The 15,339-nt window shown below is 41.3% G+C and overlaps 1 protein-coding gene across 1 annotated transcript; it reads right to left on the bottom strand.

The window, feature by feature from the left end:
* Positions 1–6,448: 6,448 nt before the first annotated feature.
* On the bottom strand, positions 6,449–11,726 carry LOC143741415 (uncharacterized). Its single transcript, XM_077233773.1, has 7 exons — positions 11,704–11,726; positions 10,408–10,460; positions 9,472–9,567; positions 8,695–9,429; positions 8,042–8,109; positions 7,860–7,903; positions 6,449–6,627 (listed from the first exon to the last, which is right to left on the bottom strand). The coding sequence occupies exons 1-7, from the start codon at positions 11,724–11,726 to the stop codon at positions 6,537–6,539; spliced, it is 1,110 nt and encodes a 369-aa protein (XP_077089888.1). The 3' UTR covers positions 6,449–6,536.
* Between the last annotated feature and the right edge of the window lie 3,613 nt (positions 11,727–15,339).

Consider the following 15,339-nt stretch of genomic DNA (forward strand, 5'->3'; position numbering starts at 1 on the left):
GTGGATTCAGGAGCGGAGGGAAACCTGATGGACTCGTCGTTGGCCCACAAGCTTCACCTCCCCATCACTGCCTTGGACCACCCTATCACCATCCACGCACTAAATGGACAGGAACTCCCGGGCATCACTCACATTACTGGGCTCGTCACACTCATCACTTCGGGTAACCACACTGAGAGGATTTCACTCTATCTCACTCGGTCACCTCACGCTCCCCTTGTCCTGGGTCATCCGTGGCTGGTGAGACACGGACCCCGGATAGAGTGGGGACAGAACTCTGTGTCCAGTTGGAGTGAGAAATGTTATGCCTCATGTCTTTTGTCTGCTGTTCCGTCTGTTTCTCGTTCTGTGTTGCAGGAGGAGCCAGTGAACCTGTCTAACGTGCCACCGGAGTATCTAGACCTGAAGGAAGTGTTCAGTAAGTCCCGGGCTGCTTCTCTTCCTCCGCATCGTCCTTACGACTGTGCTATAGATTTACTGCCAGGTACGTCTCCGCCTAAGGGCAAGTTATATTCGCTTTCTGTTCCAGAAAGGGAGGCTATGGAGAAATATATTTCTGATTCTCTAGCAACTAAGTTCATTCGCCCCTCCTCTTCTCCAGCGGGGGCGGGATTCTTTTTTGTAGGGAAGAGGGATGGTTCTCTGCGACCTTGTATTGATTACCGGGGGTTGAACAACATCACGGTAAAGAATACTTATCCTTTGCCGTTGATGTCTTCAGCTTTCGAGAGGTTGCAGGGAGCATCAATTTTCACAAAACTGGATTTACGTAATGCATATCATTTGGTTCGCATCAGGAAGGGGGATGAGTGGAAGACCGCGTTCAACACCCCCAGGGGGCATTTTGAATATTTGGTTATGCCGTTTGGGCTTTCCAACTCCCCAGCGGTCTTCCAGGCACTCGTCAATGATGTGTTGAGAGACATGGTAGATCAGTTCATATATGTTTACCTGGATGACATATTGATTTTTTCTTCGTCTCTCCAGGAACACGTTCAACACGTCAGACGAGTGCTTCAGAGGTTGCTAGAGAATGGGCTTTTTGTCAAGGCGGAGAAATGCGCGTTTCATGCACAGTCTGTTCCTTTTCTAGGGTACATCATCTCGTCTGAGGGAATACGAATGGATCCTGAGAAGGTTAAGGCTGTGGTTGAGTGGCCAAGTCCAGATTCCCGTAAGGCCCTACAGAGGTTTCTGGGGTTCGCCAACTTCTACCGGCGTTTTATTCGCAACTTCAGCCAACTAGCCGCGCCTCTGACTGCCTTGACCTCCCCCAGAACGGTGTTCAGGTGGTCAGACACAGCTGAGGCTGTGTTTGCTAAACTTAAGGGCCGCTTCGTTTCAGCCCCCATCCTTATAGCCCCTGATTCATCACGTCAGTTCGTGGTGGAGGTCGATGCGTCAGAGGTGGGGGTAGGAGCAGTGCTGTCCCAGCGTTCTCCCACAGACGACAAGATGCATCCCTGCGCGTTTTTTTCCCCGCCGCTTATCGCCTGCCGAACGTAACTACGACATCGGTAACAGAGAGTTGTTGGCAGTCAAGTTAGCGTTGGAAGAATGGCGTCACTGGCTAGAGGGGTCGGGGGTACCTTTTATCGTCTGGACCGATCACAAGAACTTGGAATATATCAGAACTGCCAAAAGATTGAACTCCAGGCAGGCTCGGTGGGCACTTTTTTCGGTCGTTTTGATTTTGTTCTCTCGTATCGCCCGGGTTCCAAGAACATCAAACCCGACTCTTTATCTCGTATTTTTGACCGTTCCGAACGCCCGTCTACTCCCGAGTGCATTTTACCCGAGACCCTATTTGTCTCCACACTCACATGGGAGGTCGAGTCGAAGGTCAAGTCGGCCTTAGAAGGGGTAACGCCTCCGCCCGGTTGCCCACCGAATCGCTTGTTTGTGCCGGAGGGATTACGGTCCGACGTTATCCAGTGGGGGCATTGTTCCAACGTGGCTTGTCATCCAGGAGTTAATCGTACTAGTTATTTAGTCAAGCAACGATTCTGGTGGCCACTTATGGCTCGTGACATCCACAGTTTTGTTTTGGCTTGCTCGATTTGTGCCATTGGTAAGACTTCCAATCGACCTCCAGATGGGTTACTTCAACCGCTGCCTGTCCCTTCGAGACCCTGGTCCCACATAGCGCTAGATTTTATTACCGCCCTCCCACCCTCCCAAGGTAACACGGTCGTTTTCTCTAAGGCGGCTCATTTCATCCCCTTGCCCAAATTACCTTCAGCCAAGGAGACGGCGTTGACAGTCGTAGACCACGTCTTCCGTTTACATGGCCTCCCGGTGGACGTGGTCTCTGACAGGGGACCCCAGTTTGTGTCCAAATTTTGGCGAGAATTTTGTAGATTGCTGGGAGCGACTGTCAGTCTGTCCTCAGGGTTTCATCCCCAGAGCAATGGCCAAACCGAGAGAGCCAACCAAGATTTGGAAAGGGCGTTACGATGTTTGGTCTCCAAGAATCCTTCTTCCTGGAGTCAGCAACTCTCTATGGTGGAGTACGCGCACAATACGTTACCGGTGTCGTCAACGGGCCTATCTCCGTTTGAGTGTAGTGTAGGTTACCAGCCACCAATTTTTCCCAGTCTGGAATCCGAAGTCGCGGTTCCCTCCGCCCACGCCTTTATCCAGAGGTGTCAACGCACGTGGATCAGAGCCCGTGAGACTCTGCTCCAGGTGGGTGCACGCACCAAGGCTAAGGCCGATCGCCACCGGTCTAAACCTCCCGTATACGTCGTTGGTCAAAAAGTGTGGCTTTCAACCAGGAACATTCCGCTCCGCTCCGTTTCTAATAAACTTGCTCCCAAATTTATTGGCCCATTTACTGTCACCAAGATCATTAGTCCGGTGGCAGTCCGCCTCAACCTTCCTCCAGCGTACAGAAGGATTCATCCCGTTTTCCATGTATCTAAAATTAAACCTGTGTTTCATTCACACATTAATCCGCCTGCCCCGGTTCCCCCCCCGCCGCGACTCGTAGATGGGGAACCAACGTATTCGGTTAATCGTATACTGGATTCGAGACGGAGGGGACGTGGATTCCAGTATTTGGTGGACTGGGAGGGTTACGGTCCGGAGGAGAGAAGTTGGGTTCCTGCCAGGGACATCCTGGACCACTCCCTTATCGATGATTACAATCGACAGGTAAGGGTGTCTGGGAATGCCAGGCGGCATTCCTAGGAGGGGGGGAATTGTCACGGTTCATGGATTCATTGACTCGCCCTCGCTAGGTGTGTGCGTGTTGTGTGAATGGGCGCGGCTCATCAGCACGGCTCGTTATCTCCGCTGATGAGCTGATCAGGGCCAGCTGTTTTGAATGAGAATGTCCTATATATTGTTTGTCATGTTGTCTGGTCTCTGTCAGATGGTTGTTGAGGTTCACGGATTACTCACCGTCCTTTCTCCTTGCCCAGTGTCTGTTCTCCTGTATTTTGGACCCGTTTCCAGTCTGTTCCTGATCCGGTGTTTTCCGCCTCGTTCTGGGAAGCAGCAGCCGCTTCCAGAGACTGTTCCTGATCTGTGGTATCTGCCCCTTTTCTGAGAGGATTCTTCTGTTTCCTGCCTTGCCGTCTGCCCACGGAGTCCTGTGTTACCGAGCCTGTGTTCTGTCGCCTGTCTGTCATCCACTGCATTGTTTGCCACTACCTTGTGTTTAATAAACACCTGTATTCACTCGCGATTGAATCCACGACTGTTCTTTCGTGCCGTGACAATTTCTGATGATGGACTGTAATCTACTAACACCTTTCATACTTCTGGAATTACTTTAACTATGAATATAAAGCATGTAATAAAATCTGCTTTTTATCACCATATAAATAAAACCAAAGTGTAACCTCTTCTTTCACATACATAGAAATGTGTACATGCATGCCTCTACAACCAGTCAGTGGTGGAAAGTAATTGCATTAATTGAAGTACTGTGTGGTACAGTAACTTTCATTAGTTGAACTGTAGGGTGCTGTATAACAATTGAAACCTGTTTAGAGACATGGAAGAAGCAGATTATGAGGAAGAAAACCATAATGAGGAGGAATAATCATTATCATGATCACTACAGATCATTCGTTAGACACTACATAAAAAAATTAAGAACAGAATCCAAAACAGTTACCAAAAAGAAATGTATCGCAACTAAGTAAAAAAAAATTGCAATTACATATAGTAATGGCAAGGTGAATAAATTGTATACTGTAAGCACTGCAAGTATAGTATTGTACTGAATATAGGGTAACGCTATATTTTACAGTTCAGTACTTACGTGTACTTACAGTGTACTTACCTAGAAAGTACTGGCTAATATAAGGTAAGTACATAGGCTAGGGGTAGGTTCAGGGTTAGTACCTAGTTATTACCCAGTGATTGTATTTACTATAATTAGTATATAGTGTGTACATGGGTAACAGGACTGTAAATGCATATTGTTACCGGATATTGTATAGTATTGAATGTCTTCAGCACTTGCATACTGTGAAAATACAGTGAAACAACTGCAAAAGACAAAAAGGTTACAGTAAAAAAAGCCTAAATCAAAAGCATGTTACTGTACACTCAGAAGAGTTGTTCAACTGCAAAATCAAGGTCAGTGAGAGAGTGATTCTGCTTCAGCATCCTGTCTTCATGTTGGTCCGGCCGGAGGACCTTGTCCAAATCACAGACAATGCATCTCAGGCAAAAGGAAAATCGAAAACAAAAGAATGATTTATTCTACAAATTAGATTAGGCTATTGAGAATTTGGGGGGGTTAGTGTTTTAGCAATTCTGAAAAGTCTATTTTAAAACATTTGTAAAATATGACTGTATTTTTGTATTCCGAGTTCAGAGTCTTGCAATATGATCAAAACCAAACACAAGCATGTTGTAAATATAGAAAAGGTGGGAAAGAAAAAGAATGTGCAGATATAAATGTGACTCATTACAGTTTGTTGTCCATGATGAAGAGACTACATCTGTGTAGGTTTTACTGCCCTTCCTCCCTCAGGGGTAGCACCCCTGGAAGAGCAAAAAAAATGCACGTTCTGCAAAGTCTGCAAATGCAAAGTCTGATAAGCGTATTGAAGTGAAAATTGGTAGGACAATTTTTTTTGTTATGTTTAATACATAATGTTGAACAGAGATGTCTGGCATACATGGAAAGGTGTTATAAAAGCATTTTAAAAAGTGCTCACGGTAAAATACCAAATTTCAGTCTGATTCTCAAATATGTCAAAGAGATTTGTATAATGAACATATTTAGATGTCCCTTTGTACATTAAAGATTGTATTTATTTAATTCCATTACAAACCGTTTTTAAACTACATTACCCATAAGCCTCTATCATTGTGTCGATGGGACGGGCGCTGTAAATTGTAGTTTATTGAAGTGTGTAGTTACACTACAGGGTTAGGGTTAGGATCTCGCTAAACGTGTAATATCTTTCAATATAGCAGTACCTCATTGTTAACTGATAGTATTACTGACGTCATAACGACAGCAAAACATAGTTTGCGATATGGAGCGCTTTTTATTCTGACCTAAACGTTAGTCCATCCACAGCTTGTCCTGCTGGCGACATGGAAACGTCAAAGCTACGTCACACTTGTCCATATATGGTATTTACAGGCTCTACCGACTTTTGATGTACGCAAATCCAGGATATTTATTTATTTTTCATTGAAAGAAATACAACGCTTAATTTCCATGATCATCTATGTATAATGTATTATTGTATAATGTAATAATAATATATATGTGGGATCTTACAAAAATACAAACTCTTGATAGTTATTCTAGCATTGCAGTATTTGTTTTGAACAGATCTCTTAATCAAATTCAAAAGGGACTAACAAAAACCCCTACAATGGAAACTATAATCTAATCAGTAAATTGATGCCATCATGTTCACCTTGAATGCCCACTACCGTGTAGTTCACCTTAGTTTTCCATGTGATGTGCCAACATATATGAAGACTTTTCTTTAACCCCCCCCTTCCCTTTGAAGAACACATTGCCTCCAAAATAAAAACAATATATATATATATATATATATATATATATATATATATATTTACATGTTTAATTTTACATTATTTTGCTGTGAATAAATGCAAGGCAAATATAAATAGGTAATTACAATTATAACAATTATGATTATAAATGTTAAAGGAATTAATATCTAATATTGTAATTGAACATTTCAAACAGGACTACAACATTTAAGTGACATTTCAATATATTAAGGAGTATTCTTTTTTTTTATTCATGGCATGGCATACCAAACAAATAGTTCAAGTAGACTTACCTATACTAAAACAAATTAAAAAAAAAAAATAATGCCTTTGGGAATGCCATTATGTCAAACAGCACTAATTTTCTCCTTTATTATCTGTGCAGTTCATGAAAAAGGTTGTTTTTTTAAACACAATTAAGAAAATAAACACAAAAAGAGACTGGGTATTGAGCAAAAAACTTTAATGAACAAAAGCAAGAAAATAAAAAGACTGAAAAGAAGAAAAAAACTGCTTGAGTCCAGGTGACTAGGCTATCATGCTGAAAGCTGGTTGGGCTGTGGGGAATTAGGCATAACATGTGGGAATTCCCTGGCAGGCTCCCATGTATCATCCCAAGTTTTACCACTGTAAAATATCATAAGTGCAAAAAAATTCATTAGAACACAGAGAAAACAAATCTAAATCACTGTTGGGTTCAATTTAGATAGTTCATCAAAATTTATTTATGTTTGTTAAAGTAGCATTAACCGTGGTTAAGCCCAGTGGTGGAATGTAACAATACATTTACTAAATTTACTTAATAACAAATTTTAGGTACTTGGACTTAATTGTTACACAATGTTCCATATACAGTTTCTGTATATTGAAAGCCATGTATCTCAAAATGTACTGATTTCAATATGTTTCCGATAAACTGAGGGATTAAGTTGTCATTAGTGGGATGAGGAAAATCACATTTCCAGCACATGTACATCAGGATTATCCATCTTAGAAATACTAAATTATGACACATAAGTGTTTCAGATGCTGAAAGATTAATTTATGTTTCTATGATGCTACTTTTGTAATGCATTACCGAGTGTGTGTCCTGCAGGCTCAATAAATAAGCTAGTTCAGAGCTAGAGCTAGCCACTAGAGTACTTGCTAGAAACAGAAAACATGATAATAATAATTTGTTACATGTATATAGCACTTACATGATCACATCAGGACCATTTTATTGTCCATACATTGGCTGTCTGTCAGCTAATTTTAGAACTATATTAATTACTCAGAAAGTACTGAATGGTTCAGCTCCTCATTACCTACAATCCATTATGTTAATCACACAATTCCAGGATCTAAAAAATAGAATATTCTAAATAAAAACAAGGAGGTAGATTATTCTCCCATTTGTCTTTAAAATTATGGAATAGTCTTCCGAGCATTCCAAATTCAGACACAGTCTCTCAGTCCAGACTAAAGACAATGCAGATATTTGTCTGGACCGAGAGAGTGTGTCTGAATTTGGAATGCTCGGAAGACTATTCCATAATTTTTCATCATCTGAATGCATGTCCTAAAGGTTACTACCTGCCGGATCTAGCACTTCTAAATGCCTCCACCTCATCGATATTTGCTTCTGAGTACTGATAATCGACCTCACTCCAGTTTTTCTAAAGGCTACCTCAGAGGATGATTTACTGACGGGAACAACTACAGGACCAGGGAGGTTTCTCTTGCCACAGAAAACACTGACATGAACTTCCACGCTGCTTGCAAGACACCAGTTGAACTTTGCCTACATCATATTAATCATGGAATAGACTAATTTGCATTGCAACATGGAATTGAATAATTAATGAAACATGACTTACCACACAGTGCATGGCAACCAGTGGACTTTCAATTCAGCTTTCCCCTACACACAAACACGAATAATAATTATTTTAACTGTTTAAGCAATCACTGAATAGGGCATAACATATTGTTTTATTATCTTTGAAAGGTCCGAATCAGTAATTTAGAAAAGTAAGCAGCCTAACAGAACACATTTTACCTCATTTATCCGTTCCCCAGTTATTCGATCCAACTGGAAAACCTTCTGCCTACTACATTTTCGGCAACCTGAAATGATGAAAAGACAAGGAAAGTTTATTAAGCCATGATGCCATGATTTGTAGCTGAATCAGTCCAAATTTATAATTTCACATGCGAGGTGATATGCAGTCCTTCCCATTCAGGTCCAAGTAAATTTGTCCCTGTTTTTTTCAACCAAGCAAAATGTCCAGGATTGGTTTTCTCAAAGTCCTCTTAAAGGTTCTTGTACACCAACTCCGAAATTCACGACCGGAATTTTCGCACATTACAAAATAAATACGACAAATAAATGTTTAGTCAATCACGTTTACACACTGCCTACGAAACTTTCATCGGTTATTAAAAAAATGAGTTTTTGGATCAGTAGCAAGAATTTTGAATGGTGTTTTGACAATTCAGAGCCACAGAATGACGAATACATAAAAACGCATACCAAAATTACGGAATCAGTGTGCAAGGGACCTTAAGTCAGGCCACAGCTAAATAACTAAATACTGCAAACTGGCTACCAATAACTCGGTTAGCCGAATTAATCCAATTTACATGAAGTCAACTCTGACTGGAGCAAAATTATTTACAGTGTGGAGTAAGATGTACCATGCAAAAAGTTACCTTTTCTTCTGTTCTTCACACCTGGCCCTTCCTGACTCAAAGACGTGGTGATGGAAGAGGCAGACGGAGATGGAGGAGAGACAGAGGGAGAATAGTGTGAAGAGGTAGAGGTGTTTGTCCGTTTAATTTGTCGCAAAGACGTAGAGCATGGCAGTGAAAGTGGGGAAGAAAGTGAAGGAAGAATAGTTGTACAAGTAGAAGAGGAAGTAGGAGAGAGAGAGGTTGGAGAGAGTGGGGAAGACAGAGGAACAAGGTTAATAACAAATACAGTCTCAGACTCCTTGGTTTGAATCTCCGAGGCCGCTTGACCCTCCGCCGCCGCTTGACCCTCCGCCGCCGCTTGACCCTCCGCTGCCGTTTGACTCTCCGCCGCCGCTTGACTCTCCGCCGCTTGACTCTCCGCCGCTTGACCCTCCGCTGCCGCTTGACCCTCCGCCGCCGCTTGACCCTCCGCCGCCGCTTGACCCTCCGCCGCCGCTTGACTCTCCGCCGCCGCTTGACCCTCCGCCGCCGCTTGACTCTCCGCCGCCGCTTGACTCTCCGCCGCTTGACCCTCCGCTGCCGTTTGACTCTCCGCCGCTTGACTCTCCGCCGCTTGACCCTCCGCTGCCGCTTGACCCTCCGCCGCCGCTTGACCCTCCGCCGCCGCTTGACCCTCCGCCGCCGCTTGACTCTCCGCCGCCGCTTGACCCTCCGCTGCCGCTTGACTCTCCGCCGCCGCTTGACTCTCCGCCGCTTGACTCTCCGCCGCCGCTTGACTCTCGGCCGCCGCTTGACCCTCTGCCGCCGCTTGACCCTCCTCCGCCGCTTGACCCTCCGCCGCTGCTTGACCCTCCTCCGCCGCTTGACCCGGTTGCTGTGCTGTGGAGTTTGCTATAATACAAGTTTAATTTAAAATCTGTACATATTAACAAAGAAATATACATGTATCTTAAATATTCATAATTTCTAAACCAAAACATTACTTACATTTTGTCAAGATAAATTCATAGGCCCTCCGCATCTTATCCAAAAGAGTTTTAGTGACAGGAGTGGGGTGCAGATGGGTAATTATATCTGCAACCCATTTATTCGAAGCCCTTTTGTCTGGCTTGCCAATAAATAAAATTGGCTTGTAGCCCACAGCTTCAAGTTTACTCACCTGAAATGAACAAAAGCAGTTATCACACATTAGTTAAACCCACTGAATTATTAGAAACTTCAGTACTATATAAAGCAATTTTATTTTAATGGAGACATTTAATGGAGTTGGAGTACAATGCAAGAAACATTACTCTTGAACTGTATACAATCAATGGCCAGTTTCAGATAAGGCCAGATGTACTCTGCAGTTTCTGCCATTGCAATCATGACTTACTTAATACTTCACAGAGAACACAACTTATAGTTACTCTTTAGCACAATTTATAGGTAAAGATGGATTATTCCATGTATGAAATAAGACTATGTTAGTAAAGGCCAGGTCACATTGGTATATGTCTGATATTCAGTATGTGAAAAACACAGGCTTTCAGCTTCACTTCAGGTTACACTAACTTATGAAATATTAACACTTTTACTTACTGCAATACGGGCAGAATTAATTATACGCCCAGCATTTCTGCTTTTAAGGACAGATTCCCCCCACTGGCTATCCAGTGACACCACTTTTTCTTTCATTTTCTTTTTGGTGGACAGGCTTGCAAAACAAGCATTACAAGTTTTCCTGCTTGCCTGATTGGGAGTCTGGCAAGAAGGGCAGTGCCTGAATTTGGGCCTTGTCATTACTAGACAACAAATATACACAAAAACAAACAACACAGAGAGACACACAGAGAGAGAGAGAGAGAGAGAGAGAGAGAGAGAGAGAGAGAGAGAGAGAGAGAGAGAGAGAGAGAGAGAGAGGAGAAAGAAAAAGAAAAAGAGACAGACAAAGACTGACTATTACACTACAGCACAGACAGGTATAAACAAGACAGACGTGGCTCTTAAAAGTGCCTTTATTGTGTGTGTTTCTGTGTGTGTATGTGTCGTGGGGGATTAGAATAAAGAACAGGCAAAATTGAAGGACCTGATGAGAGAGAAAAAAGCAAATCAGAATTGAACACCTTATATTTTACACCATATTTTACACCTTCATGTTGCCAGATTGGATAGTTTTCCAGCCATTTGGTTGGTTTTGGGTCGCACTATGTGTGATAAAAAAGGGCACAAAAATGTATTTGTATTATTTATTATAGATTTATTTGGGTGTTTATTATATAATTTTGCGTGGATTTTAAACAATTATGCTGTAAAACAAACCAATCTGGCAACACCGTTCTTCATCTGAACATTTATAATGTTGGATAATAGTTTTGTGCTAATGTAATACTGAAAACCTTAAAATCTCCCCTATTATCTTACATGATTAACGTTATATGCGACAAAATTTGACAAAAACTTGAATTCAATTAGCTAACCTTGCTAGCCTGCACATTTGGTGCAGCAAGCTATATTTTTATATTGTCTTCTATCATTTACTGTCAGAAATTGCCACCTTACACATCTAAAGGTTCTAAACACAACTTCTTGTCCTGATTCAAGAGTTTTTGATGTGTACATTTAAGAATAGTATCCATCTCTATTAATTAACTCTTCTACTTACCGAGTGGAAAATCGCAATTGACCTTGGGATCGCCCCATACAGTGACGTCAGCGTTACTAATTTAGAGGATTAAAAAAATTAAAACATTTAAATAAAAAACATTATATATTATATATATTATATAAACATGATATATATTTATTAACATAAACAAAACTCCGATAAAAATATGTTATCCAGCATGCTCTAGTTAAAGCAGTGTACATCATGTATGCCAGTAACGTTACCTTTGACAAGAAAACGCGTAAACTGCTTACTTGCACACGCCGTGGCGCGATGTTAAACTCACCGTTGAATGCCGTTCTACATGCAGTTTAGCGTTGTTTTGGTTAAACTCACCTCTGAATGCCGCTTTACCTGCAGTTGAGCGTTGTTAAACTCACCGCTGAATGGGGTTGTACACCATATTGAGCGTTGTTAAACTCACCGATGAATGCGGTTGCCTATGAACGTGCTAAACCTTTGCGGAGAGGGCACTTTGATATCAGATTGTGAGGGTTTTTAAACACAAAAAAACAGTTGGAGGGCCAGATAAAGATGATCTGGGAACCACCATTATACTAGCCCTGGCATAGATAATTTATTGTAGCCTATTTCTTTTTATTTATTGCAGTCTCGACTCTCGACCCATTCGCAGCAGACCATTACGGTGAGCTTACCCAAGACGTCAAATTTCAACGCTACAGGCTCCGGTTTTTTTGGACACGTTCGATACGGAGAACCGATGAGCTGGAGATACTGCATGCGTGATAACACCGTCTCTAAACAGAACTTTCTTTCAGCCAACTGATGATGTGCTGATACATGAGCACCCAGCACGAGTAAACCGAGGACTTAAATGATGGGCCGAATTCGGTGAAATGTAAGTTTATTTAATAACGAATAAAATGATGAAGACCATTTATGCACTTAATATTTTTAAGACATGTAAAACATCTGCATTTGCACATCGCCTGTAGGCTACAGGGTTCGTTTGCAGAACGTTAAAGTAAGAAACTTATACAAGATGATTATGACGATGAGTACTATTATTTAACTGAAGTTATGATTACAAATGCCTTTATTTGATTGATTTTAACCGCCGGGATGATAGAACTGACGTCATTACGTGATGACGTAAAAGAACTGGTGAACCGGTTTTTTGAACCGGTTCATTGAAACGAACTGTCCGAAAGAACCGGTTCGCGGAAAAGAACCGGACTTTCCATCACTAGCTGACACTTTAGCTGCGTCCGAAATCGCGTACTATGTAAGTAGGTACTACATTTAAAAAAGAATGTACTTCGCGACCATTAAAAAAGTACGTTCTATATAGTATGAATACGGGTAGTATGAATGGAGTCCGGACGTACTACATGCGCCATGTTGTAATTGTCACGTGACATACACTGTCATAACAGCGCGAAAATTTAAAGAGCCCATTATACTGACTGCACCAACTTAACGCTATGTTTTTAGTTCTGCTTTCTGCTTTCATCTGCGTTTTTACGTCGTTTGAGCTCACAATCCAGAGGAGGCGTCGGTCAGCTGTTCGCAGATCACGCCTTCATTGAGAGCTTTTGCGGAGTTTCTCAAATAACGTAAGAAGCATTTATTTACCTAATAAATTTACCTAATAAAAACACACACACAAACCTAAGAAAAATGACAGATATTGATTTTTGGCAAGGAAAGGGCAATTTATTTGCTTGTGATATAATTACATCAATGAATAAACATTAATTAATCTATAAATGCATATATAGCCTAAGTTATATGCATGTGTGTCTGTGTGTAGCCAGACTACCTCTATTGATTCATTGATGGTAATAGCACAAGTAGTGTGCCTGTTTGCTTGTGTGTGTGTGTATCTATGTATATATATTTTTTTGTTGTTGTTGTTAGCTTTTATGGTAATAGGTTATTTTCATTGCCATTACAGTGAAATAACCGAACACAAATATACAAGCTTGATAAAAACTATAATTTATGTAAACTTTTACATCTGAAGTCAAATATATATATATATATATACATTTAAGTGCCATCTTAAATTTTGTTCTAGAATTTAAATTATCAAGCTTGTATATTTATGATTGATATGAAATAAATATGGATGATTGATATTTGAATATTTGTCTCTGTATATGTATGTATATATATATATATATACATAGACATACACAGACATATATTCAAATACATCATGCATAAGAAATGGATCATATACATATAAATACATACATATTGTATTTATAAATAAGCCAACACAGGAAACAAGTGTCTAGTTGATTCAAATTGTATTCTACATTAAAACTATATAAACATTTACAGATTGTGAGCCCTACAACCTACTGCCACCTGAATGCTGCTGTGCCAATTCTCCGGCTGTACTTTGAAGATGGAGCTGACCTCCGCCCCAACCTCCGACTTTCACGGCAGTCCATCCAGTCCCTGATTGTTGCAGTGAAAGCAGATTGCGACCATGGGTGGGAAAAGGATGTCGAGGTGCTGGTGTTCCATTACTGGCTGGCCCATGCAGCATCGTACCGGGTAGTGTTACTCGCCTTTGACATCCCGAAATCTACTGTGCATGACATTGTGCACAGAATGAGCAAGGCAGTCATCGGGATTTTAAGGCAGCTTATTGCTTTCCCCAGCGCAGGTGACCTGGAGGTAGTGGGAGCAGGGTTTGCCCAGCTGGCAGGGTCTCCAGCTTTCAATGTTGTAGCAGGTGCAATAGATGGCGGCGGATGGCGACGATGACCCACTGGAACCCCGCAACACAGAAGCCAGCCCAGGAGAGCACGTGCGGGACAATCTAGCTGCAGCGGTGTCTGCACCAGGCAACTGTGTGCCTGCTCTTCATGAGCACGATTACCTGTAGGACACTTCAACAGGATAAGACAGTAAAAATCAGTTCTTGTTCTCAGATTGACAGTATTAGGATATCTTTCTCCTTCAGCATACAATATAACAGTCTATGTACATTTCTTTATTCTAGCCAGCACAACTGCCACCTCTGCACATTTTCCATTGTGTAAGCTAAAACATCTGGTATTCAGATATGGAGGATGGAATAGCCCCCTCCTTTGGATGTTCGTTCTTTCTACACATTGTGTGTTTGAAAAGCTTCTAGGGTCCCCGGGATATGTTGGAAATCTAACAGGATACTGCCCATATAAAGAAGCTGTTATATAACGTCTATATGATATCTATGATGTAATGTTTGATTTTATTGGTTAGACTTTTATTCTTTTCTTTAAGACTTTCACTACATAAACCCCAGACAAAGGATATTGGGTCGAGCATCTACTCCAGCCGGCGCCGGTATATTGTATTATCTATTCATAATAAAAGATTTGGGTCACTTTTCGTTTGGACCATTTCATTTCCATTTCTAACAATTTGGGTTGCTCATCCGGGATTTCTCCAGACAGGTAAGAATTAAAAAATTTTTTACAAAAGAAAAGGTTGATTCTTCCTGTCTGCTGAGAAAAATTGTACCTATAGTGCTGTGATTTTTACCATATTTGGTGAAATTTGTTTGTTTGTCCGTCGTATATGCGGGACGTTTGTCCGTCGTATGTGCGGGACGTCTGTCCGTCGTATATGCGTGACGTCTGTCCGTCGTATAAAAAATACGGACGTTATATCCTCGTGTTTGTGATCGAACGCGGGAAGAACGGAAGGAAAATTGATCACTTTCCTCCGTTTGGAAATAGATTTGACACAGAGACATTCGGTTTTTCTCTTGCAAACTCTATTTCGATTTACCTTTTGGTCTTGGTTATGGATAAATAAAACATTATTTTTTATTTTTTTTAGTCTTTCTCTTCTCTCTTATTTCTCTCTTATTTCTCTCTTTATTGGCCAATTTACTAACACAATTAATTTTAAACTACATGTTTTTCTTTGTTTTCTATTTGGCCATACTGTAATTTGTTTAAGTTGCATTACGGATACATTTTTGTGTGTTGATAATGGGGAATAAAATTAGTCCACCGTTAGAAGATGAATCCCCGAAAGATTTTATGATT

Source organism: Siphateles boraxobius, unplaced genomic scaffold (genome assembly GCF_051911475.1).
Source record: "Siphateles boraxobius isolate OS27281-9 unplaced genomic scaffold, OSU_SipBor_1 19, whole genome shotgun sequence".
In the NCBI taxonomy this organism is placed as follows: domain Eukaryota; kingdom Metazoa; phylum Chordata; class Actinopteri; order Cypriniformes; family Leuciscidae; genus Siphateles; species Siphateles boraxobius.

Coding starts and splice junctions, on each gene's coding strand:
- LOC143741415 (XM_077233773.1), bottom strand. CDS start 11,726: ATGGTGTACAACCCCATTCAGCG. Junction 9,568..10,407: donor CTTGCCAGACTCCCAATCAG/GCAAGCAGGAAA, acceptor CTTGTATTATAG/CAAACTCCACAGCACAGCAA. Junction 6,628..7,859: donor TGGTTGCCATGCACTGTGTG/GTAAGTCATGTT, acceptor GATATTTTACAG/TGGTAAAACTTGGGATGATA.